The sequence below is a fragment of the Eubalaena glacialis genome, chromosome 1 (assembly GCF_028564815.1).
Source record: "Eubalaena glacialis isolate mEubGla1 chromosome 1, mEubGla1.1.hap2.+ XY, whole genome shotgun sequence".
Taxonomy (NCBI): domain Eukaryota; kingdom Metazoa; phylum Chordata; class Mammalia; order Artiodactyla; family Balaenidae; genus Eubalaena; species Eubalaena glacialis.
Genome location: NC_083716.1, coordinates 16,880,019 through 16,904,163, shown reverse-complemented (window position 1 = coordinate 16,904,163; position 24,145 = coordinate 16,880,019). Strand labels below are relative to the sequence as shown.

At 47.1% G+C, this 24,145-nt stretch overlaps 2 protein-coding genes across 6 annotated transcripts in view; one reads left to right on the top strand and one right to left on the bottom strand.

Annotated features, from left to right (window-relative positions):
- The window catches only part of NRAP (nebulin related anchoring protein), a 78,132-nt gene extending 72,349 nt beyond the window's left edge, over nucleotides 1-5,783 (bottom strand). Inside the window, exon 1 of the mRNA XM_061193243.1 lies at nucleotides 5,719-5,783. The gene's annotated coding sequence lies outside the window, so the exon portion shown is untranslated. The remainder of the gene's footprint in view (nucleotides 1-5,718) is intronic.
- A 386-nt stretch (nucleotides 5,784-6,169) lies between these two features.
- The window catches only part of CASP7 (caspase 7), a 30,785-nt gene continuing 12,809 nt past the window's right edge, over nucleotides 6,170-24,145 (top strand). The window contains exons 1-2 of one of the 5 annotated variants that reach the window (XM_061193231.1): nucleotides 6,170-6,226; nucleotides 12,580-12,689. In XM_061193231.1, coding sequence (XP_061049214.1) covers nucleotides 12,580-12,689 — 110 coding nt within the window. In that variant the 5' untranslated portion in view covers nucleotides 6,170-6,226. The other 4 variants (XM_061193215.1, XM_061193223.1, XM_061193198.1 and 1 more) reach the window with 4 other exon arrangements.

The window sequence follows — 24,145 nt, the reverse complement described above, 5'->3', positions numbered from 1 at the left end:
GAAATAGTGAGGAAAAACAACCCCGCAGAACTGGAAATGGGACAGTTGAAGGACCTAAAATGAACCCTCGTTGCTGGCAAGAGACACAGAGCCCACATCTGCTTGATAGACCTTGTGGATGGTCTTCCCTGTGTCCAGCCGACCCCTCTCACATCCAGTAGAGCCCCTCCCCCTTGTCACAGTGATTACATGAGGTCCTCCAAGCCTTAGCCAATGAGCACACATGCTCTTCTGGCCCCCGGCATCGGTTCAGACAATGTGTGTTAGCCTGGGTTCCCCAAAAAACAGAACCTGGGGCAAAGGCTTATGTGCAAGGACTTTATTCAGAAGTATGGTCCCAGGGAGCAGAAGTAAGAAGGCAGGAAATGGAGGGGGGAGAGTCAACACAAGGGTCCTTTCCCTAAGAAGCCACCGGACACTGGATCTCTTGGTCTCTACCTTCCAAGACGCCACACAAACAACTGCTACCCAGGAACGTCTGCTAGAGGAAGGAAGCGGGAAGGAAGTATCTGTTGGCCCCTGTCTCCCGTTGGTGAAAGTTTGGCCCCATTCGGTTTTAACTCCCCTACACATCCATGCTGTGTATGCACCCAGGGAGACCCACAGCATCTTATGCCTCAATAGCAACAGGGAAAAAAAGCAAGAGCAGCAGCTGGTCAAAGCTGCTGGTTATGCTCCTATGAAGATGGCCAGGGCCCATACAGAGCTAGCTGCCACTGCCCAGGCTGGATTGGCATACATGGGCAAAGGTCTAAGACAGGTGAGGCTAAGTGGATGGAAAGTGGCTCCTGAGAAGTGTCGTGATACATTGTCCAATCAGCAGAGAGCCCAGGACTCGGGCCTGGTGATGGTAAGCCAGAGCCAGACCCTGTAGAGGCCTGTTAATCCTTGATCTGGATGCGTTTGCCAACAGTGTCCCATATTCCTTTGGCTCATTTTTTTTTTTTTAAGTCTTGACTCATAGGGAGATTGTGATCAATGAAAAACCCCACATTTTGTTTCACATTAATGACTATCATGTTCAGTATACAGGCGATCGATTTCCTTTCGGAACTTAAATGTAGCACTCATTTCTCTCTTTTAAACTGCATCCTGTTGATGGCGGCCCCATTGCTTCAGCCGGTCAAGATCTTTTTGTATCTTGGTTCTGTCATCGAGACTATGAGGTAATTCTTCCCAGCTCTGAATCATTTCCAGTGCCCTCCAGGGCCATGGATGCCAAATGGTTTTGAAATTACAGAGAGATGACAAATGTGAAGTAACAAGAAAGCTACCAAAGCCTTCACTCCGTCATCGTCACTCTGGTTAGATTGGGCTTGTTCCTCCCGTGCTGGGGGTGTGTGCCTCCCTTAGTTTAGGTTCTCCCAAAAGTGGAGCTTGAGATGAGCACTTGGCTACAGGTACTTTCTTTGGGCGGTGATCCCACAAGGCAGGAGTGAGGGTTTGAGGTGAGTGAGCCAGAGAAAGAAGAGTCAATAAAGGCACATCCTGATCTAATTACCACTGTGGGCAACTAGGGCTCAATCTTGCTAGGGATCCTCTGAGGAATCATGTAGAATGTGTCCCCAAACCGTCCCAAAGAAGGACAGGAGGCTGGGACACTTATCCACCCAATTCTCACCTCCCATCGGCTGCAAGTACTCTCAGGGGCAATAACTCCCTACACCTCTAGGGTACACCCTCAGCACTAGCTGAACAGACTTCTACGGCTTTGGAGGAAGCCCAGAGGCAGAGGAGCAGAGGGGTGCTCCTGCAGGAACTTAAGGAGGTCCTGGTGCCACGCAAGGAGCTATTGGTGAGCTGAGGGGATGTGGCATAGGGTACCCCAAGGGTCAATCACTCAAGGAAACTGATTGTGCTAAGGGTAAAGGAAAGTGTTTGTATGAGGTACACCATGAACTCCCACTGTCCTCCTTTCCAGCTGATGGGTGTCAATTCTGTTCCATTCTTCCTCTCCTCTGCACTGTGCAAGATGTGACCAATACTTGGGGTGGAAAATTAATGAAGCAAGGGCTTGTCTCTAGCTGTCATGCTTTCCCAGGTCAGAATTCCCACCCCCATCCCTTTATGCCTGGGGGAATTTGTTGGGGGTGACCACATGGGTTTAGACAGGGGCAGAATAAAGTTCCATGGGCACCCATTGATGACTTCAGAGTCATGTTCCTTCATGCAGTCATGAGGTCTGTGCACTAGATGGTGGTGACCACAGTTAGGCAAGTATCTTTCCTCACCTTGGGGAAGCCTGAACTTCTGCTGTGGTCGCCTTTCCCTGGACCAGAGGACCACAACACACACTGTGGGTGGGGCGGAGCTTTCCCTCTGAATCAAGAAATGGATATTCCCAACTGCTGAAGGCCATAGAATCAGAAAGGAGGCAGCCCTTGGATTCAGGATACATAGGTCTAGCTTCCTGGGTCCAGTCAGGAGAGAGAAACCACCCAGTAATCTGAACAGGGAAAGATTGATACATCAAATGATTAACTATAACAGGGGATTGTAATATCAAGAGTAAGAAGTAAAGAGAACTTAAAAAAATATAGCTATTACAGACATAGCACACTTGAAGATAACATATGTATTAGTTTGCTACGGCTGCCATACAAAGTGCCACAGACTGGGTGGCTTAAACAACAGAAATTTACCTTCTCACAGTTCTGGAGGCTGGAAGTCTGAAATCAAAGTGTCAGCACGGTTGATTTCTTCTAAGGCCTCTCTCCTTGGCTTGTAGATGGTCATCTTCACTCTGTGTGTATCTGTGTCCTAATTTCTTCTTATAAGGACATCAGTCATATTCAATTAGGGCCTACCCTAATGATCTCATTTTACCTCTTTAAAAATTCTATCTCTGGGCTTCCCTGGTGGCGCAGTGGTTGAGAATCTGCCTGCCAATGCAGAAGACACGGGTTCGAACCCTGGTCTGGGAAGATCCCACATGCCGCGGAGCAACTAGGCCCGTGAGCCACAACTACTGAGCCTGCGCGTCTGGAGCTTGTGCTCCGCAACAAGAGAGGCCGCAACAGTGAGAGGCCCGCGCACGGCGATGAAGAGTGGCCCTCGCTCGCCGTAACTAGAGAAAGCCCTCGCACAGAAACGAAGACCCAACACAGCCAAAAATAAATAAAATAAATAAATAAATAAATTTAAAAAAAAAACTCTATCTCTAAATAAAGTCACATTCCTTGGTACTGGTGGTTAGGATTTCAACATACGAATTTGGAGGCAGGAGACACAATCCACTCCATAACAACATAACATGACATAACTTAACTTGTCACTGCACTTAGAGGGCCTAAAGAAGAGACTCCCCACCCTCTCCCCACCCCAGGGCTGTGACCCAAACCTTACTGGAGAGAGCACGTTCATGGCTTACTAGATGCAGGGAAGTTATTATGGGGCTGTGCCAGTGAAACTTGCTAGAACTCTGTCCTCTAGAACTTTCTGGAAATCTACCCTCTAGGTGCCAGAGAGAGCTGTTCATGGGGAGTTGTCTCAATGGAGGCACCCTGCTACAAAATCACCTGAAGGGGGTGCCAGGGAAGTTGCTAGCTGCTGGGTGCTGCTGGCCAGCAGGCACAGCTGGGCGCTGGGGAAGCCAGGTGTGGTATAGGAACTTGAGAAGCCACCCCTTCTGCATGAGCCCGAGTCCTCAAAAGCATGGCAGACACACCAGAACCAGGGAGCAAAAGCTTTACTTCCCGCAATCTTTCTCCAGCGCCCCCTACTGGCAAAGCTGAACATGGGGCCACATGCAAAGGGCCCACTTCCATTTTCACAGAACAGACCAGGGAGCTTAGAGGCAGTGGTTAATAGGTACAGCATCAATTCCTCCTTCCAGGGAATTCTGCCTGGACCCTAAGCTTCCCACTCACCCCTCTTCCCCTTTGCAGAAGTCTGCTGGTGCCTCAGACAGAGTCTGGGTTTGGGCCTGTGAGTCCTAAGAGTGGCATTTCTGTTATTCAAGGGATTATCCTTCAGTGGAGTCCTGTACGAAGCCATAGCCTGACCTGAGCTGTCCTGTGAACAGCTGGAGAAGCAATCACTGGTGGCACCCCTTGGGAGTGCAGTGCCCACAGGGCGAGGGTGGGACTGGAGAGCTTGGCAAGATTAGCAGCAGCAGCCTGGTGACCAGAGCAGAGGGCTGGAGGCAAGGTCCAGAGGGACCAGCCCAGGAGCACCCATGAGGCCAGCCCTTGGGAAACCATCTCAACATGGAATCGGGGATTTTTCTGGGGTGAAGAGGAAGACTCATGCTCTACTCATGTGAGTTTGGAAAGGAAGCAGAAAACAATGATATGGGCCAAGGCTGGAGAAACACAAGAAATACAATTAGAAGAGAATATCATTTGGATCTGAAGGGTCAGTACAATTATTATAGAGGAAAAGTTCAGAATTGTTTCTTCCCTTTCACATATCTACGATTTTATTTGTTGGTACAGTGATAATCCAGCCTCGGAGCAATACATTTGGAGTTCCCATGCCAGTCTACACTATGGAACTGAAAAAAGAAAGTTTTCCTTCAAACCGCCTTTCTACCTGAGCCAGCAATGAATTCCTGTGTGCAACACATTTTAACAATTGCATGATATAATTTATGGTAGAACCTTCTTGTGTATGAAAAATTCATTATTTTTCTAGGCAACCTGATCCTGGTTCTTCTACTAGAAAGCTTGTGATGTTGGCAACCTCTCTGAGCCTCAGATTCTTTATCTATAATATGAGCAGAGAGATTAGTTGTTAAGGCTCCTCTACATCTAACACTGTTTCATCATATTTCAGGAATAACTTGCAAGAACAATTTTATAAATCAGATAAATTAAAGAGTAATTTATTTGCCTTACTAATAGGATTTTTCATTTCTCACATGATTCACAATTGAATTCCTTCAAAAAGTAAATTATCTTTGTGTCTACAATAATTTAGTTTGCCTGATATTTTGCAAATATGGGTATTTTTTAAGCGTAAATTTATTATTTTTAAAAGTTATTTATTTATTTATCTATGGCTGCATTGAGTCTTCGTTGCGGTGTGCAGGCTTCTCATTGCAGGGGCTTCTCTTGTTGCGGAGCATGGGCTCTAGACGCACAGGCTTCAGTAGGGCTTAGTTGCTCCGCGACATGTGGGATCTTCCCGGACCAGGGCTCAAACCCCTGTCCCCTGCATTGGCAGGCAGATTCTTAACCACTGCACTACCAGGGAAGTCCCGCAAATATGGGTATTAAAGAGAGTAGTGCAGCCTGTCTTAGTCTGTTTTGGCTGCTATGACAAAATACCACAGACTGAGTAGCTTATAAACAACAGAAATCTATTCTTCACAGTTCTGGAGGCTAGAAGGCCAAGATCAGGGTGCCAGTATGGCTGGGTTCTAGTCAAAGCCCTCTTTGGGTTGCAGACTGCAATCTCTCTCTGTGGTGGAAAAGGCCGGGGAGCTCTGTCTGGTCTCCTTTACAAAGGCACTAATGCCATTCACCAGGGCTCCACCCTCAAGATTGAAGCACCTCCCAAAGGCCTTACCTCCTAATGCCATCACTTTAGTGATTAAGTTTCAACATACGAATTAGGGGGTGGGAGTGGCACAAAAGGTCAGCCATAGTGGAAACAGTGTAACTGCCTGTTTAAAATATTCAGGAATTCAGTATTCTGGCAGAAGTTAATAAATTATAATTACTCCCTTACCCTTGCCTGGGACCAGTCTTTCTTAAACCAAGAAAGTGTCCTTACCTGGTGAGATTTTACGGACAATATTGAAGTCTCAGTCCCAGAGGAGAGCAAATAAAAGACAAGATGTGGTTCTTGCCCGATGTCACACCACGAAGGTTCACTCCTTTCACTCAAGGCGTTGATAGTTTCACAGTCAACATCTCTGGTGTGAATAAAACTGTAATTTCTCCTCAGCTATTTACACCTCAGTGCGACTGTGTTCATTAGCTGGTCCCCTGAGGAGTCTCGGAGAGCAAGGCCTTGGAGGCCTCAGGTTGAAAAAGGACAAATGTGGGGAGGTGCGTGGGTGTTGCGGGCGTGGGAGACGCCGGGGTGAAGTGGTGTTGGGGGGACTCACTGACTCTCCCACATTAGACCAAGTCACGGCCACGTACCCAGTGGCTGACACATGGGGGCGCTCAATAAATAGTCCATGAATGATTCTGGCGCTACATCCAGGCCAGCAGGCGGTGTTAGGCACTGGGGACGCGCTCTGCAGAAAACGGAGTTAGCGTCCTGCTGCACAAGGGTGAGAAAGGCGCACCAGGCACTGGAAGCAAGTTCTGGGAGGCGGGAGACCACGGCGGCTCCCAGCGCGGGCGTCTGGGAGACGGTAGCTCTTGGAGATGTGGGCGCCCCGTCCCCCGAGGGGCGCAACCCGCGCATACTGGGGTCAGGGTCTGGCGGGGGAGGTGTCCTCGGGCCTTGAGAACTGGGTCCCGGAGCTGGTGTGGAGGCCGAAGTCCAGGTGTAGACTCGGGCAGCAGCGGGAGGGCAGGAGTGGGGGCCTCCGACGAGCGCCCCATCGTCCAGAGCCGCGAAGTCGGCAGGGCGAGCTCTTCAGTTCGCCTGGATGGGGAGGCCGCGTGCGGCGGGTTTGCGGAGCGCGCTCTCCGGGTCACTTGGAGCGCGGTCTTAGAGCTCCGCAAACTTTGCCCAGCACGCTCTCCGGTGCCCGCGGCCAGCTTTGCCGAGGGCGCCCTCCGGCGATGGCGCGCGCGACAGTTGGCCGGCTGTGCTGGGCGCGCTCTCCCCGAAGGGGCGTGCGGTGGCCTGGTGGTCCTGCGCGCGGCCGACTTTTGCGGAGCGCGGAGTCCCGAGCCGGAGGCGGCGTCCGCAGCCCCGCCTGCCCGGTCCGTTACCAGCCCCGGGCGACTCCTCCCCTGGCCGCGTAGGGGCTTTTACTTTCGCTTTCGTTCGAGCTGCCGCAGACCCTCTCGGCGGAGAGACGGAGACGGCCGCCAGCTCTGGCCTCCCGATCGCCGGGGGAACGGTAACTTTGGCCCCCGCCTCCGCCGGCGCCTCTTCCGCCCGCCGCTGCGCTTCTGCCCTGCCTTCCCCTGCCTCCTTCCTCCCTTCCCACCGAGCGCAGTCGGTGGGGGCCCGGTCCCTTCGGGCTAAGCGGCCCCGACGGCCGGCGCTCAACTTCGGAGGAGAAGGCTCTCCGCCACCCACAGCATCGCCTGCTTTGCTCAGCTTGTCCTCCCTTCCCTTCTGGTCCCCGGGCTTGGGACACCCGGTACTGTTCGGGATTTGGAAAAGAAGGAGGGGTGGATTTAGGAGGGCGGGAAGGGTTCGTTCTCTCGCCTCCTTGCCCGTCAGCTGTGGGGCCTTGGCCCTCTCTGTGCTTGTCTGTGAAATGGGGATAGTGGTGGGCCCGGGCTGACGGTTGCTGCGACGATGGAATGAGGTGACTGTGGTGCCTAGCAGTGCATCTGTCAGGGCTTAGCAGGCTACACGTAAGCCGCTGTCATCTTTGTTCAGGTACCCTTGTGCATGGCTCTTGAAGATTCCTTGAGGAAGCGGAAGAAGGCAGGACTCTCAGGCTGCAGCCTTTCACCATTGTATTCAACTTCGCTTTTTTGGGGGCAGTAAAATTATATGTGGGTGATTCTGAGTCATTCCCAGCCTTTTCCCTTGAACTCCTGGGCTGGCCAAGGATGTGGCCCTAACCTTAGTTTACTTACAGGCTATTTCCTCCTTTAGGGCCTATGGCCTGACCTTCATCCCAGGTAGCCTGTCACCGCCTAGGTTCATAATCCACTTCTGCTTCCTCTTAGCTCTGTGGCCTTGGGCAGGTTACTTAACCTCTCTGAGAAAACTGAAGTTTCTTCTGCAATACAGCCTCCTAGCAGTGCCGTGAGCATCAGGTGACAGTGGAGTACTTCAGTGCCCAGCAGAGCCCCCTGCCCCTCCAGGTGCTGGAGGTGAGCGGTGGAGGTCCCCTGGGCTTCTTCTCTTTGAGTCTTTTAGGAAGATTGTCTTCAATGGGGCAAGAGTGAGGCACAAGTTGTATTATGTCACTTTTCAGGGGAAGCAGCTGCAATGAAATTCAGACAGTAGCTGGGAACTGATTTCCTACCAGATCTGTACCAGTCGCCTATTAAGCATGTATAGAAATAATCACTAGAGGAACTTTTTTTTCAGTCTCCACAAAAGCTGTTTAAAATATTAATGTGATTTTAAAATACCAGTGAGGGTTGACAGTTGAATGTTGTCTTAGTCTTGAGTTCTGTGGGCAGTGGTGATAACAGGGAATACTTATTGAACATTTAGACACCATGCTTAGCATTTTACATGCATTGCTCCATTCATCCTCATAGCCATGTGTGACTTAGGCATCACGATTTTCCCATTTTACAGATGACGAAACTCAGGAGAGTTTGATGTAAACCCCTGGAGGCGCTGATTTAAACCCCTGGTCTGTGGTTCACCATAACTGGGTTCTCAACTGCCCTCCTAGGTCCCTTTGGTTCTGTGGTCTGTCCCATATCAACAATTTATTCGGGGCCCTGAAGGATTAAAAATTTTTAAGTACATTTCAGTTGTGACATTTATAAAGAAATTTTGAGTGCCTACCATGTACCTGGCACTTTTCTATAACTGGAACTATAAAAGTATGATTAAGATAATCTACAAATAAGAGTCCTAGTGGATAATAGTAAGAGTAATAATAATTAGCAGAGTGCTTACAGAGAGTGCCTGACACTGTTAATGCTTCATGTGTATTATATATTCATTTATTTAAAGAGAAGATAGATGTTTTTAACAATTGAAACAATTGAATAAGCAATATTCCCTTGAATGGATGACTGCTCTTTGCAGCCTGAAGCATTACAGAGGGGACGAATACAAGAAAATAACGCCAGGCATGCCCTCTCCAAGTAGAGCAGACTGAGATAGGCCTGGAATGTCTTGGGCTGTGAAGATAAGCAGAAATAAAAGGTCAACACCAAGTCTTGGCTTGACTGATATGATGTGACCAAGATCAGGCTCCCCACTCGGTCACCACTCTCGTTCTGGGTGAACTTGATTTCACCCAGAAATTAAGCCCAGTCTCATAGGAATAAGAAAGTCACTGAATGTTTAGCCTTACAGATTTAAGAGTAAAGCCCTAGCACTGCCTCGTTTTAGACACACACTCTGGCAACTTGTTAGAAGGGACTCTTGCTGCCCTCCTAGACGGTAAATAGCCCCAACCCAGAAAGACGATGTAGGTTTCACACAGAAGACCCTTCTGGCTTAGTGTTTGCAGAGAAAGTTCTGGAGATCCTCCCACCACTGAGCCATAGAAATCAGCCTGTCGCTAAGTCCAAAGCTTCCTCCAAAAATCTGGGAGGGATGTGGGATTCAAGCTGAGCCCCTCCGTCGATGGAGCATGTCAGGTGTTTAACGGGCATGCAGTTCCCTGTGCCTCCCTCACTTCCACCCTCTCTGCTTCCCCTTCTCAGAACTCAGGTCAAACATTTCCTCCCCTGAGAACCCTCCCTAATTCCTCTGGGGCTAGGTCAGGTCCCCTACTGTGGCCACAAGTTGTTCATCCTCATGGCACTGATCACGGTTGTCTGTCAACATTTGTGCTGTTTATCAGTGCCTGTCTCTCAACAAGGCAGGACCAGGTCAGGTGTATCCCCGGCTCCTAGCGCACACCTGGTGCCTTGGACTTCCAGGAAATTATATCTATATATAATGGTCACATTGTTATATCATCATATTTCCTAGATTCAGTCTTTAAGATTAACCTAAGCAAAAGACTCAAGGCTTCAACACCACATGTCGAATTTAATGTCTTTTTCTGGTGGATTTTGTGTAACATTAACTTGTTAATTTTGAAAATACTTCCGTGCTTTGCTAATAACAATCCACATTGAAAAGTAACTAAGTCTGTATAAAGGAAATGAAATAAAAATGACTGTTTTCTGCATGCCTGGACTTACGCTCATCTCCTCTGGGGATGGGTTATCTCTGTTTTCAAGAAGGATTTTGGGTCCTAATCAGAAAAATCTTACTGCCTCACAACTGGAAACAGGTTGGTGGCTATGATGGGGGGTTCACGATGTGTTGAGGAACAAGATAGCCATCGGACTTCTCATTGTCTTTGTAAAGATCCGGCTACAGGATTCGCCCTTCCTCTCACTTCTCTCCTCACTGCCCGGCTCACCCCTAAATAAGCTGCAAGGTGACGTGATAATGCCTCTAGGGGCTCAAGGACACAAGGTTGGCGTTTTGCCATCTTGGATACCTCCCCCCAGTTGGATTCCTTCTGCCCACCTCCAAAAGTCATTGCTTGTGCTCTGGGGCACGGGTATTCTGTGAGATAGATGCCATCTTGTTTTCCAGCAGTGTGAAAACATCCCTGGGTGAGCCTGACAGGAACACAGACCTGCAGCTGCCAACCTGGCCCACTGTGCGATTGCTCAGAGATAGAGATCGGCAGGAATTAGAGTCTGGAGAGGTTTCCCTTTGTTACTGAAGGCCAATCCCTTTACGGGAAAGGACACAGGACTTGGTTTAGGAGAAACAACTCAAGGCTCTGCTTCTAACCAGCTGTGTCACTTAGCTAATTCTCTTCCCTCAGGGCGTTGGTTTCTTCCAGCTTCCCATTCAATTAATATTTATCTAGCAAATGCTTTTTTTTTTAATAAATTTATTTTATTTATTTTTACATTTGGCTGAGTTGGGTCTTCGTTGCTGTGCACGGGCTTTCTCTAGTTGCGGCGAGCGGGGGCTACTCTTCGTTGCAGTGCACGGGCTTCTCATTGCGGTGGCTTCTCTTGTTGCGGAGCACGGGCTCTAGGCGCGCGGGCTTCAATAGATGTGGCACGCGGGCTCAGTAGTTGTGGCTTGTGGGCTCTAGAGCGCAGGCTCAGTAGTTGTGGCGCACGGGCATAGTTGCTCCATGGCATGTGGGATCTTCCTGGACCAGGGCTCGAACCCCTGTCCCCTGCATTGGCAGGCAGATTCTTAACCACTGCGCTGCCAGGGAAGCCCGATCTAGCAAATACTTTTTGTGTGCCAGGGGCCTCTGCCGTGATGAACTTACATTGTCGTGTTTGAACCAAGCAATAAGTAGGGTGCAAGTAAACAAGATAAATAGAAGGGCTGTAGAGGGACTGGGGGAAGGGAGGGAGTTGGTGAGGTAGGTGTAATCCAGGAGGACCTCCTGCAAAGGTGCCATTAAACTGAATTCTGAAGATTGAGAACTAGCCAGCTGGGCAAAGATGGCCTGTCCAGCAAACATTTGGGTGGTGACTACCAGAAAGGGAGAACCAGAAGCCCTGATGGAGCCTGAAATGAGCATAGTGGGCCCAAGGATGCTAGGAGGCTGGGAGGCTGAATGGTGTGGTGGTGAGGGGTGGGTTCTGAGTGCTTGTTTGCCGGCTTCAGATCCAAGTCTAGTTTACTAGTTACTTAGCCTGGGACTAGTTACTAACCTTTTCTAACTGCAGCTTTCTCATCTCTCAAAAGGCAGTGATCATAGGGCTGATCTAACAGCATTAGGGGGAGTGTTAAATAAGATAATGCTTATGAAACAATTAGCACAGCAAATAATAAGTGTGAGTTTCTATTCTTATTATTGCTATTTTACCTACTTAAAGTAAGGGAAGTAGAAGGTGAGTAGGGGATCCTACTGGCTGGTAGTTAATCCTAGATCAGGGGTTGGCAAACCTTTTTTGTAAAAGGCCAGGTAGTAAATATTTTAGGCTTTTTAGGCCACATGATCTCTGTCACAATTACTCAACTCTGGTTGTGGTGGGAAAGTAGCCACAGACAACATGTAAATGAATGGGCGTGGCTATGTTCCAACTTTATTTACAAAAACAGGTGGTGAGTACTTAGAGTGAAATTTTTAGCACTGAACACCTGTATGTAGGAAAGAAGTAAGGTCACAAATCAGTAAATTCAGCTTCAACCTTATAAAATTAGAAAAAGGAAGAACAAATAAAACTCAAAGAAAAACCAAACAAACAAAAAAACAGGTGGTGGGCCATAGTTTGTCATCGACTCCAGTACTAGATAATGAAGACCCTTAAGATCCAAGGAGTTCAGTTTAAGGTTTGAACTTTTAGATTGTAGGGATCTAATGAAGATTCTTGAGCAGGAAAATAATTTGATGGAAATCTACTCTGGTAGAACCATGTAAAGCCATCTGAAACAGAAAGAGAACTTTATACTCCAGGTCGCTGCTGTTTTTTAACTGGGTTTGAGTGATGTCGGGCAAAGGATGAGCATCTTATAACCTGTCAGGAATTTAGGGGGAGTTTCTTGTTGTTACAGACTTTGACGAACCTTCCACAGCTTCTCATAAGCAGTGAACATTTAACAAAATCGTGAATGCTGGATCAGAAGCTCCCAGAGGGGCAAGGACTTTGCTTTCTTTGCCACTGTGTATCCAGTCTCTGGAATGAGGCCTGAAATGGAGCTGGCACTCGAGCATTTGAATGAGTTGTTGGTGCAGCAGCCCTGGAGCCCAAATATGCAGTACTGGTCATCTCCAGGCTTAATTAAAAGCTGTGTCACTGAATGAGTGTTATTTAAAAATATCATGAGGCCAGTGATGCCACTGGGTACCAATTTTCTGGTTGGTTTTTTTCCTTCCAGATGGCAGACAGTCAAGACCATATTATGGAGCAGGGGGCTGGGGACTCAGCAAGCAATGACACAGTTGATGCGAAGCCAGACCGGTCCTCTTTTGTCCCATCACTCTTCAGGTAAGCTTCCTTCCTTGCTGAGTTAAAGAGGGACCCTGGGCCACTTCAGCCTACCACGCCTCTGCCCTCTCCACCCACCCATGCGGAAGCGGGCCTTCAGGGAAGGAGGTCTGTGCTGTGCGTGGGAGATTTGCACAGAATCCTGCCAGCTGTGTGTGACAACACTGGGGTCCCCCTGTGCACTCCCCTGTCGCCAGGGCAAGCCCAGGTATGGGGGAGCCAGGCTCTGGGGGTCTCCTGCCGCGGTGGCAGCTGCCCAGGAGTGAGGGGTTGTCCCCGTCAGAGGTGATTTGCCGCTAGCCTCCTTCGGGGCAGAGCATGGGCTGCTGCCGCTAGTGGGACCAGGCTTGGCTGAAAGGCAGAACTGAGGGCCATGGCATGGGAAGTGGTAGGGTGGCACTCTGCTGATTCCTACCTTTTCCTTTTTGGAGTTCACTTTTGAAGTTCTAAACTTTACATTTAATAACAATCATAACAGCTTCATTTGTTAAGCTTCTGTATGTCAGCTCAGTGTTGCATGTAGCCCTCACAATCCCAGGAGATGGTTCTACTCTTACCATCATTTAACAGGTAGCTAAACTGAGGCATTAAGAGGGTTAGTAGCCTGCTTTTCTGGTGGCAGTTAATAAATGGTAGAGCTGAGATTAGAATCCAAACGATACCAGCACCACTCCCTTAACAGCTCTGCCGTGCTTTCTATTTAAAAGTAGGGCTGCAGGGACGTGGAGGAGCCCCTTCCCTCCCCTCCTTAACCTTGGTCATGGAGGGGCAGTGAGTGGTATTCCCTGGCAAAGAGGCAGGTGTGGTCTGTGCGTCAGAGCATCAGACTTCTCTGTAGCTCCTAAACCAAGCCCCACGGCGGAGGGACAGCGAGGGGGATAAAGGGTGAGGTTAGGGAGTGCTCCCAAGCAGTGTTCCGGAGGGTAAGAGCTGGTGATGAGGGGCATCCTGGCTCCCTGCAACATCCCACAGAGATCCTTTGGTCATATCATCCCAGACATGACTCGGAGAAGTAGGAAGGCCTCGGCATCCTAGATCCGAATTCCATTGGCACTGGTTGCCATTGAGGGTCAAAGATACCTGATGAGATGACCAGAAAATACAGCTCCAATTACTGAAAACTTTTCAAAGCCACGAGTTCAAGTGGTCCAGGCTAAACCACTCCCCAGTGCAAACCCTTTAGAGCAGTGGCCTTCAAATGTTTTAGCTCACATACCCCCCAAATAATGTAAAACTACACACCCCCTCAAAATAGTTGCAAAGGATGTAGTAATATTTCAGCTTTCCCATCTCTCTGAGTATTCAGGTTAAGCAGGTTGCCTCTAAGTGAAAGAGAAACAGGAATCGTATAACAGCCATTTCATAAGTCTTAGTTAGCTGATGCGGCAGTTTCTATGTCATCTAAGATTTCAGGGTGGGTGAGAAGTCCACCCTTCTCCTCTCTAGTGGGAGATGGGAAACTGGGAAAGGGGAGGTGGTATCATATTCAGGCAGACCAGTTTTAGGAAAAATACAAATGGAAACTGAGGATCTGGCAATTCATTCACTTAAAATTGTCTTGTCTGCACCCCTTGGAAAATCTCTGAGTACCCTGGTTGGAGACCACTGCCTTAAAGACCCATCATTTTGCAAAAATAGGTGTGGTCTGTGATGTGGGTTTTTTTTAACCCCCTTAACTTCTTTGGGAAGGTAAATAAGCCTGGGTAATCTTCTGTATTCTGGTCCACTATACCTTTTTTTATAGTGTGGCTGATATTGATGTCAAGCTACATATTATGAAAATAAACAGTGAATATTTAAATACTTGCAAAATATTTAAATTAAATTCCATTTTATGAACTGCTTATTTTAGTTGTATGAATTGCAAGACACGATTGTTGAATTATTAAATGTATTTGAACTACAATAAATATCAATTTAATGCCTTATTCATCTAGGTTGTGAAATGTTAGTTGTTTATTTTCTTTGCCTTCTCTAGGCATCTGACTCGTACCCATGTGTTAGATTGTACAAGGACCGTCTACCAAATAGGCAATCAATGCAAATAAAATTCAATCAGGATTTGCGACATACCCGTAAAATTTAGATTTTTCCTTCCTTTTTTTTTTTTTTTAACTTCAGCAGGATAGAAGGTCCTTTCATCTAGTAAAGTATCACTGGCTTTAAAATTAATCACTTGAGATGCCATTTTTGGTCACATCCATTATTTCATTTATTCATTAAATACTTGTGGCGTGACAGAGAGAACTCAAGTCCCTTGCCCCAAATCCCATGGTTGATTAGTGGCAGAACCAGGATTTGAACCTGTATTCACCTGCCTCTCAAAACCAAGCTCTCCACCGCCAGTCTCTGTTGCCGCCTTTATGTACCTGGTTCTGTGTGTGGCCCTGGCGCTGCAGCCAGGAGCAAGAACAGCGAGGTCAACGTGGCCCTTGCCGCACTCACATTCTGGTGGGGAAGGCAGACATGGAGCCAGTAACTGCGGTGTGATGACCCCCGGAGGGGACAGAGCAGAGACAAGGGGAGATGGGCTGAGCCAGATTTTAGCAGGACTTGTCTGCAGGTCACGTAAAGGATTTGGAATCAATCCTAAGGACGGCGAAGTCACTAAAGGGTTTAAGCTGTAGAGTGACTTGATCGATTACACCTACGGAAACCCACAAGACCACTCGAGCTGCAGCATGGAGGGGAGTGCCCTGAGGAGGGGTTTGTGGTGAGGGGACGTGAGTTAGGAGGCCATTGCTGCTCCCCAGGCCAGGGTGGATGGTGTAGATGGAGCGGGACCGGGGCTTCCGGAGGTGCCTGGGAGGTAGAAGCCACCAGACTTTGACCAAGTGGAAGGAGAGGGCCGAAGAAGGGAGGGACAAAGAGGCAAGTGGCACCTGCACCCCTGGGAATAGTTGAAGGCGGCTCGTGCCCACTGAGCCCCCTTGCTCAGCAAAGAGGTAAAGCCATGTATATTTCTAGTGTCACAGTGACAGAACTGCACCAGCATTTGCTGCCTCTTAGTGTTCCCCTGACCGTGGCTGCTGCCTCGGCTTTGCTGACCGAGACCTCGTGAGAAACTTGGCTGGCGTCAGGGACCTTGTATATGATGGGGTGAGACTCTAAGTGTGATTAAAACAGGGTGATCTGAAGCAAAGAGGGAGTGTCCCTTATCACACCTGACCCATGGACACCCCACACTTACCCTCTGTGCCTTAAGGATTCTAACTGGGATTGTTACCTGTGACTCACTGGGGCGACCTGAACACAGCACTAGATGCTGGTTGTTTCCTGCAAATCTGGCAGGTGTGCAGTAGCTCCTCCCATGGCCCCCGCTGTGGCGCGTGGGGAACTTTGCTTCCCACACTTCAGAGGTGTGGGTGCAGCCTGGGGGAACATCAATGGCTGCTCCTTGCAGCTGACGGCAGGCACCTTCCCCCTCCCGTCCCATCCCCAGTTCCCTTCTCTAAGCGTCAGAATTGCAGGGAGGTAAGGCAGTGGAGGGGGCAGTAGCACCCGCATCCGTCTCTAATCGAGGACCCTCACCCTCCTCTGGAAACCTCAAGGATTCTGGGAAACGAAAAGACGCCTCTTTTTCCCCCAAAAGCCTGGGCGGGACTCAGGTGGTCCCAAGCCCTCACACTTGTCTTGGCTTTTTTGTGTCAGTGCCACTAGATGGCACGACAGCATCATTTTATTTCCATTTTTCTGGGCCCTGAATAAACCAGGCAGTTCCTTAATTCACTTTTCTTAAAAAAAAAAAAAATTGATTGAAATATCTTCTACTTATCTGATTATTGGAGAACATTTGGAAAACACAGAAAACCACAAAGGAAAAATATTTAGAATGTAAATTTTACATTAGTAAAGTGCTTGGACTTAAAAAAAAATGACTTAGAAGAGATAAGTACTGTCTGCCCTCTGATCCGCATCCGTGGATCTAACCAACTGTGGATCAAAAATATTGGGAGTGGAAATTCCAGAAAGTTCCAAAAAGCAAAACTTGAATTTGCTGAGTGCCAGCAACTATTTACATAGTATTTACATTGTTTTAGGGATTATAAGTAATCTAGAGATAATTTAAGGTATAAGGGAGGATGTGCATAGGTTATATGCAAATACTACTCCATTTGAAATACGGGACTTGAGCATCCGAGGATTTTGGTATCCTCAGGGGTCCTGGAACCAATCTCCTCGGATACGAAGGGCCAACTGTGTGTGCACAGTCTATGTTCATTATGAGCCATAGTTGATGAACAAGGCGTCCTGTCATCTGCGAACTTGAAGAGGGATCCCTCTTGATGTAAAGGTAACCCTAGATCCTAGACAGGGTTACCGGTCATGCAAGTCAACGATGTGGTCCCTGCCCTGGATAGAAACTCAAGTTCTTAGTGAATATCTAGGCACGGGTATAGAAAATAGCTAATAACAGGAAGTAACTGATTGCAGAATTGTAGAGTATTGGGAGCTGTGGGAGGCTGGGAGAGGAAGGATGAGGGCGGGCCTGGAGGAGTTGGGACTTGTCAGAGAAAAGGCAGTGGGATTATCAGGGGACCAGAAGAGCCTGCCTGCCGGGGCCAGAGCCGCGGTAGGAATGATGGCCAGGCCCCACGGCACAGGTCTGGGAAAGTGGGTAGAGCCCTTGGACGGGCTGAGTTTGATCCTGGTGGCACCACTGAGAGCCACTGCACATATAAGACCAAGCCCTGCCCAGTAGCCTGGAAGGTGTCCCCCTTCCAGGAACACTTCAGCTGTGAAATCAGAGGCTCCCTTCTGAGTTCTGCTCAAGGTCACTGTTAAAGGAAATAAAAAACAAAGTAGCAGACAGATTGCACACGCTCTCAAATTTCCCCAGGGCCTTGGTGGAGCCTCGGGTGTCCCTGCCGGGGGGTGTATTTATCCTTCCAGTTCCCTGGTGAAGAGGGCAGGAGAAAAGGCTTCTTTTCAAAGCTTGATAAGCTCCCTACTTTTGAAGCACTGGCTCAGATCCCATGAGCTTTCTCCTGTGTATCATCTTTGTGTTCTGACCTTTGTCCTCCTGGAGCGTGTTTCATAAATGCCACTTGGTTGTAATTCTTCTTTCTCCTGGGCTGCAACTTGAGTTGCTCCACCAAATGTGTTATATGTAAACAGGTCCCTATTTTTTTTAAAAAAAGTGTTATTTGTGTAATTATAAGAAAGATCCAGATGGCCTGCCTGTTCATTTGGAGGCGGGTAGGGGAAGTGTTTCAGAAGAAGCAATGCTTTGGAATTGGAGAAAAGAACAAAGAAAGCAGACCTCAACTCATCCCAAGGACTATATCCCTAATTAAGCAAAAGCAGAGGCCAGGTCTGAGCCCCATAAAAAGAAAAAGAACGTTAAAACATACCCAGGCATTTTACTTTTCAATAAAGGAGGCCTTCAGATTCAGACTCCAGAATACTGGATGCCTGTCTCCCAACTTTTTATATAAAGAGTAATAAAGATTTAATGCTATATTTGAAGTAGTCATGATACCGCTTAAAATGACAGCAGTGCTGGTGTGGAGTTGGACAGACTAGGTTCAGATCCTGGCCCTGAGTCCCACTCTTTAGTTGAACAACTAGAGCAGGTGTTTTGACCTTTTTGAGCCTCAGTTCCCTCATTTGCATGATAGGGATATGGATATCTATCCACTGGGTTGTTTGTGAGAATTAAATTACCTGATAAGGGAGAAATCATAGAATCATAATTTCAAACCGGAAGACTCCTTGAAAGGTAATTTATCCAGTTCCCCTTCTGTGTAACGATCAAAGAAAGTGAAGGCCAGAGAGGTAAAGTCCTCTATCCATAGTCACCCAACAGGACCAAGACCCAGGTCTAATTTGGGGTCCATTGCTCCCCTGCCCCTTACATCAAGCGCCATCCACAAGTGCAGTGGCATCTAGCTATTCAACCGTATTAATCCACCAGCGGGATGGTTTTTTTCTTCCACCCAAGTGGGTCAGCAAATTTAATTCTTCGTTGAAACTGCTCCCTTTCTGCTTCACTTCAGCTGAGAGATGGTATACAGACAGCATTTCAACAGGGCTAGCGATGGGGTTTCTGATAAAGAGGGCCACGTGCCCATTTCAGGAGCAGCGAGCCACACCTCTGAACCATGGTCACAGGGTCTAAATCTTTGAAGCCATGACTTCTATGTGTATAGAATACCTCTAGTTATTTTAGATTATTGCTTTTCCAGAGGGGAAAAAATAAGCTCTAAAGTTAGCAGAAAAAGTGAGGAAGAGAGGTAAATGTCAGGTTTCCATAGTGATAGAACTTTTAAAACACCGTTAGTGTAGAATTAAGTCCAGTAATAGAAGAGTACTATGAAAATAAGCCCCGTTGTTTCTCAAGGGAGCTCATAATCACAAATAAGAAATGTGCGTTATGGCCTTGCACGTTCAAAGCCCAAGTTTGCTGGTGCTTAGGGCTTTCTGTCTGGCCTGCATCTGGTAGGGTGAGTTTGTATACTGCTCAGCTGAACGTGAAGAAGATAGATGAAGTGGTTGTGTAAGAATTAAGACTGAAGTGTGTGAGCCGTTTGCAGTTCTGGAGCTTGCAGCCACAGTACAGACACCATTGTGTCTCCCTCTTCATTCTAGGCTATTTAAAGAGAATTCAGTCCTTTATTTCCCCGGAATGATTTTTTTCTTTGAGTCATTTGTCAATTTTTATTGCCAGAGGTCTCTGTTCTTTTTCTAAGGGGGAAGTTGGAAACATGGAGGCCGATAATTCTTCTCCTTAGCCTATTTTAAACTGACTTTGTTTCCCAGTGTAAGTGTACTTTTGCAAATTGAGTTTCAGAGGAGAATGTACGGAGCCAGTTTTTTCTCCTTCACAAACCTGAGGATGGCAAGTGATTAGGTTTCCCAGGAGTGCAGGTGTTATAACTCCCCTTCATCAGCTCCACACCCTTCATTGACTGTGACCATGAACCAGGAAACTGAGAAAAGCATTGCTTAATAATTTTGGTTTTTATGCATCCACCTCTTCCTCATTGCATTTGGAGGGGTGAAATGGGAAAGTGTGGTAACTCCTGAGTCATTCGCTTTATCCAAGACCCTTGAAAAATGCTTATATGCCTCATTTGAAAATTAAAGTATTTGGTATGCCTCTATGGTCTTTTATTTTATTCTTGTATTACTACCTTGAGGACCTTTACAAGGAAAAAAATAACCTGATGAATTTGAACTCTCTGATTCAGCACAAACTCACTTCCTATTTTTGCTCACTCACATATAACTTTACATACTTTGCCCTTCCTATGTGTGCTGTTTTGCCACCTTTTGTAGATTTGGCACTTCGGTGGGTTGCCCACATCTGCGTGCTCATCACTTTAAATAGCTGTGTAGTATTTTATTCTCCTGAGACTCTGTCCCCTGCTTAGCCACTTCCCCATTGTTTCCAGTTTTTCCCTCTCAGAGATGGTGCTACTGGCTGCATCTTTGTGGAAATGTGGGGTTTTTTTCCATGGGACCCCAAGTTCCTAGAAAGTCGCTTTTTCTCTAGGGAGCTGTCCTGGAGTGGGGAGGATGCAGCCACGTGGAGCCTGGGCATTTCTGCCGGTCAGCAGAGAAGGGGGAGGCCAGTGTGACTTTCCCAGCCCCAGTGTGAATGGTCCTATGGAAAACTCCAGCGTGCAGTTCACTGCTGATTCAGTCACAGGCCTTCAGGGCCGGGCGGGCTGTGCCAATCTTCTGCCCCTGCTGTGCTCCGAGCATGTTGAGTTTTTATTATTTCAGAGAAGAAGGAAAGTCGCTGCCGGTCATCGCAGGGCGAAGCCTAGTTCTGATGCAGAGGGGGTTGCTTTCAGATGGAGACATGAGGTACCACCTTCACTCTGTCCCTTCCTCTCGGTCTTGTTCTGTGCCTTGGTATGTCAGGACCGCTGGGAACGCCCTCTACTGAAATTCTGAAACCATGAATGAATCATCCCCAAAATATTTAGACAAAGCAGCTATGAAAACCAGAGCTCTAGTTCCGAATGAAGCAGCCCTGGGGAAATGTGTGCCTGGTGGTGTGTTTACTTTCATGCTGATGAATGTCTGCAAACAGACAGAGCTACTGGGAATCCTATTCATGGAGACACTTTAGAAAATAAATAGGAGCGAGTTTGCGTGCTTATATTCCCTTCCAAATATAGAAAGGTGTAATTCACATTTCGAGCAGCCTGGGGGATCTGTAAGAAGACAAAACCTGTATTTATTCACTCTGGTGATGGGGAAAATTATACTTGTACCCAGAGTGGATTGTAAAAATTTTTCGTGCACTTTCTGAGGCTTTTCACTTCTTTGTATAGTAGGTACAGTATTTTTATCCTATAATGTTTTCTGGTATGTGTTACTGTAGACTGTTCAAGGAAGTCTTTCTATATAAATAACTATCAGAGCTTGGTGAATTCTTTGCCTCTTGATTTTGCTGAAATGATTGCGAAATCTGAGGTTCCAAAAAATGACTCTCGACCTGAGAAGTTAGGATAATCTAGGTCCTACCTGATAATCAATGCTGGTATTATCTGTGTTCCTAGCAGAGATTTGAGCTTACCAAAGCACATCTGGGAAATGAAGATAGTGGTCCTTGCACATATGAGCGAGGAAATACAACACCAGCAAACATGAAGGATGGTTAGGAAGCGCCATAGTCAGCCAGCCTGCTTGTGTAAATTAACTGCTCATTGTATTTGAGTGCACACTTGAATGCACTTCCTAAGTCAGTCTTTCTACCAGGCTTTTGTAGTTGTTGTGACCTTGCTTGTCCAGCCCTAACCAAGCACAGTGATTCCGTGGCCAGATTTGTTGTTTTAAAATCTGCAGCCAATTGTATATAACACATGAGCTTTTAAGAGGATTTGGACCTTTTAATTCACTGGTCTGGTTTATCATAGCCTTGCACTTAACAGCAGGTTCCAAAACCAGAATCCTGTGTTTCTCCTCAGTGTAGTAATCTTGGCCAATGTGTTCAGAATGTAAAAAGGTCAAGTTAAAGACTGAGTTTATCAGCACAAAATTAGCAAAGGGAGGGAACAAAATGGGTCCTGGCGAGGGTACAATGGGAAGTGATAGAATCTGGCTTTAAAAATACCCTGGCCAGCCTTTATTTGTTACATCTTTCCATACCTCTCGTTTGTACTTTGCAGAACAAATGGGGGTAATGATTATTAACATACTTTGTAAAGCATAAAACCCTATTAAAAAATATTAATGAAACAACAAGGTCCTACTGTATAGCACAGGAAACTGTATTCAATATCCTTTGATGAAACCATAATGGAAAAGAATATGAAAAAGAATGTATATATATATATATATGTGTAACTGAATCACTTTGCTGTACAGCAGAAATTAACACAACATTGTAAATCAACTATGCTTCAGTAAAATAAATTTAAAAAATATATCAGTGATACTTGTTCCTGGTGACTTAGGGACTATCTTACGTGGTTCCTCCACCATTTGTACCGTTTGTCAGATTCAGGAGAAAGGCTGGTTTCCATTGATCTGGATTTGAACGAAGTGCGGGTGCCCACCTGTTGGGGTCTGTGTAACGGAGGTTCTCACGTGTGCTAGCGTCTTCTGCAGAAAAGGCCAAATGAACCCAGGACGACAAGAACAGCCACTTTTAGAAAATCTTGTCTTTGGGGGAGGATCGCCAGCTGAAGAAGTTTCTAATCTGGATCCTTGAAAGCTTCTTATCACCCTGTTCATTCCCACCCCGGCGCCCACCCCTGGAGAACCTGCGGTGCTGAGCTGTGGACCAGACCACTGCCATCTCTCTGCAGTTGGCTGATTAATGAGCACCATCTCTTTGGAGCCCTTGAGGGCCTTGCTTCTGTCCAACAGCAGTTGTTTATCTGATGATCTGCTTGGCTCTGACCATTGATCTCCAAACAAACAGTAACTCTTTATGAGCTGCTAGCACTTCGGTCACAGAGCTCACCTCCCCCGACTGTGCTGATAGTGAGTTACAGGGCCACCAAGGCGGTGCTGGGGACTCACCCAAACATTGTGCAAACAAGGGAGAATAAGGATGGCATTGCTTGCAACGTGGCATTTCCTGGAAGCGTTTTGGTTGTGCTGTTAATTTCGGTTTAATGTTCAGCTCGGCTGTCACCTCTGGGAGACCTTGCGGGTTTCGTGGAGAGCCATAAATCCCACACATGACCCTAAATATAACCACGCTGCTGCCCAGGGCCGCCTTCCACAGGCTGTGCTCCCCGAGGCATATCTCATTTGACTTTCTAGCCAAGAGCTAAGGGGCCCAAAGGCTGCAACCATATAGAGAGTGGTGTTTGATAGGGTGGGACGAGCTGGTACTCTGTACCCTGCCCGGGAGGAAGAGGGACTAGCCCGCAGGGACCTCTGCTTCCATGGGCTCTGGAAGTAACGAAGGGGCTTGAAACAAGAGTGGAGACTGCAGTGAAAGGTGAGGGCCAAGCGGGCCCAGGCAGTGGGCACACAGGCTGGTGCTGAGGCCCTCAGGCTTCAGAGGATATGAGCGTCTCCAGGAAAATACCCAGGCCTGGCTCTGATCCCATGGGTCTAAGGCGAGGCCTGGGAATCTGAATTTTAACAGAGAAATCCTGGAAAAGGGACTTGGTGTCAGATCTCAGAATAAACCTGGACACTACCCCTGCCTAGCTTTGTGATCTTGGACAAGCTAATGTAATCTTTTTCTATGAGATATGGAGTTAATGTCTCACAGAGTTGTTGTAGAGATTACATGAGATAATATATGTAAAGCGGTAAGTGTTCAAAAAGTGGTACTTATTAGAACTTTATTTATTATTGTTGTTACTGTTGACACGTAGAGGAAGAAGGCTAGGGAGAGGGGTAAAATCACAGTGGAAAACAGAAAAATGGGGTGTCCAGGGACGCCTTTCAACAATTCACACAAAAAAGTATGAATCCAAAAAATCCAAAAAGTAATTTTCAAAACAGGTCTTGAAATCCATTTGCAGCAAGTGATTTTTAACTGTTAAATAATAATTTTTATTTTAATCTTTTGAGTAGTTAACTTATTCATAGATAGAAAAAGAGATATACAGTCAAAATTCTTTCTCCTTCCTGCTGTCCTGCTCTGGGCTCCAGAACACAGGTAACCACTTTTGATGCTATTTAATAAATAACATGAGTAATAATAATGATGTTTATTTATTCAGTACAACTTGCTACATGCCGCACGCTGTTGTAAGTGCTTTGTGAATATTAACTTCTTTACCAGCTCTGAGGCAGATGCTATAATTTTGTCCTTTTTACAGATGAGGAAACTGAAGCCCAGAGAGGTTAATACGTAACTTGCCCACGATCACTCAGCTCTGTGGTGGGGCAGGGTTTCAAACCCAGGCAGTCCAGCCCCGGAATCCATGGATTTATCCTTTATATCATCCTGCAAGAGTCTGTTTATGCAAATACAAGCAAGATACGAATTTTTCCTGGCACGTAGCGCACTGTTCTCATTGTTTTGCCCC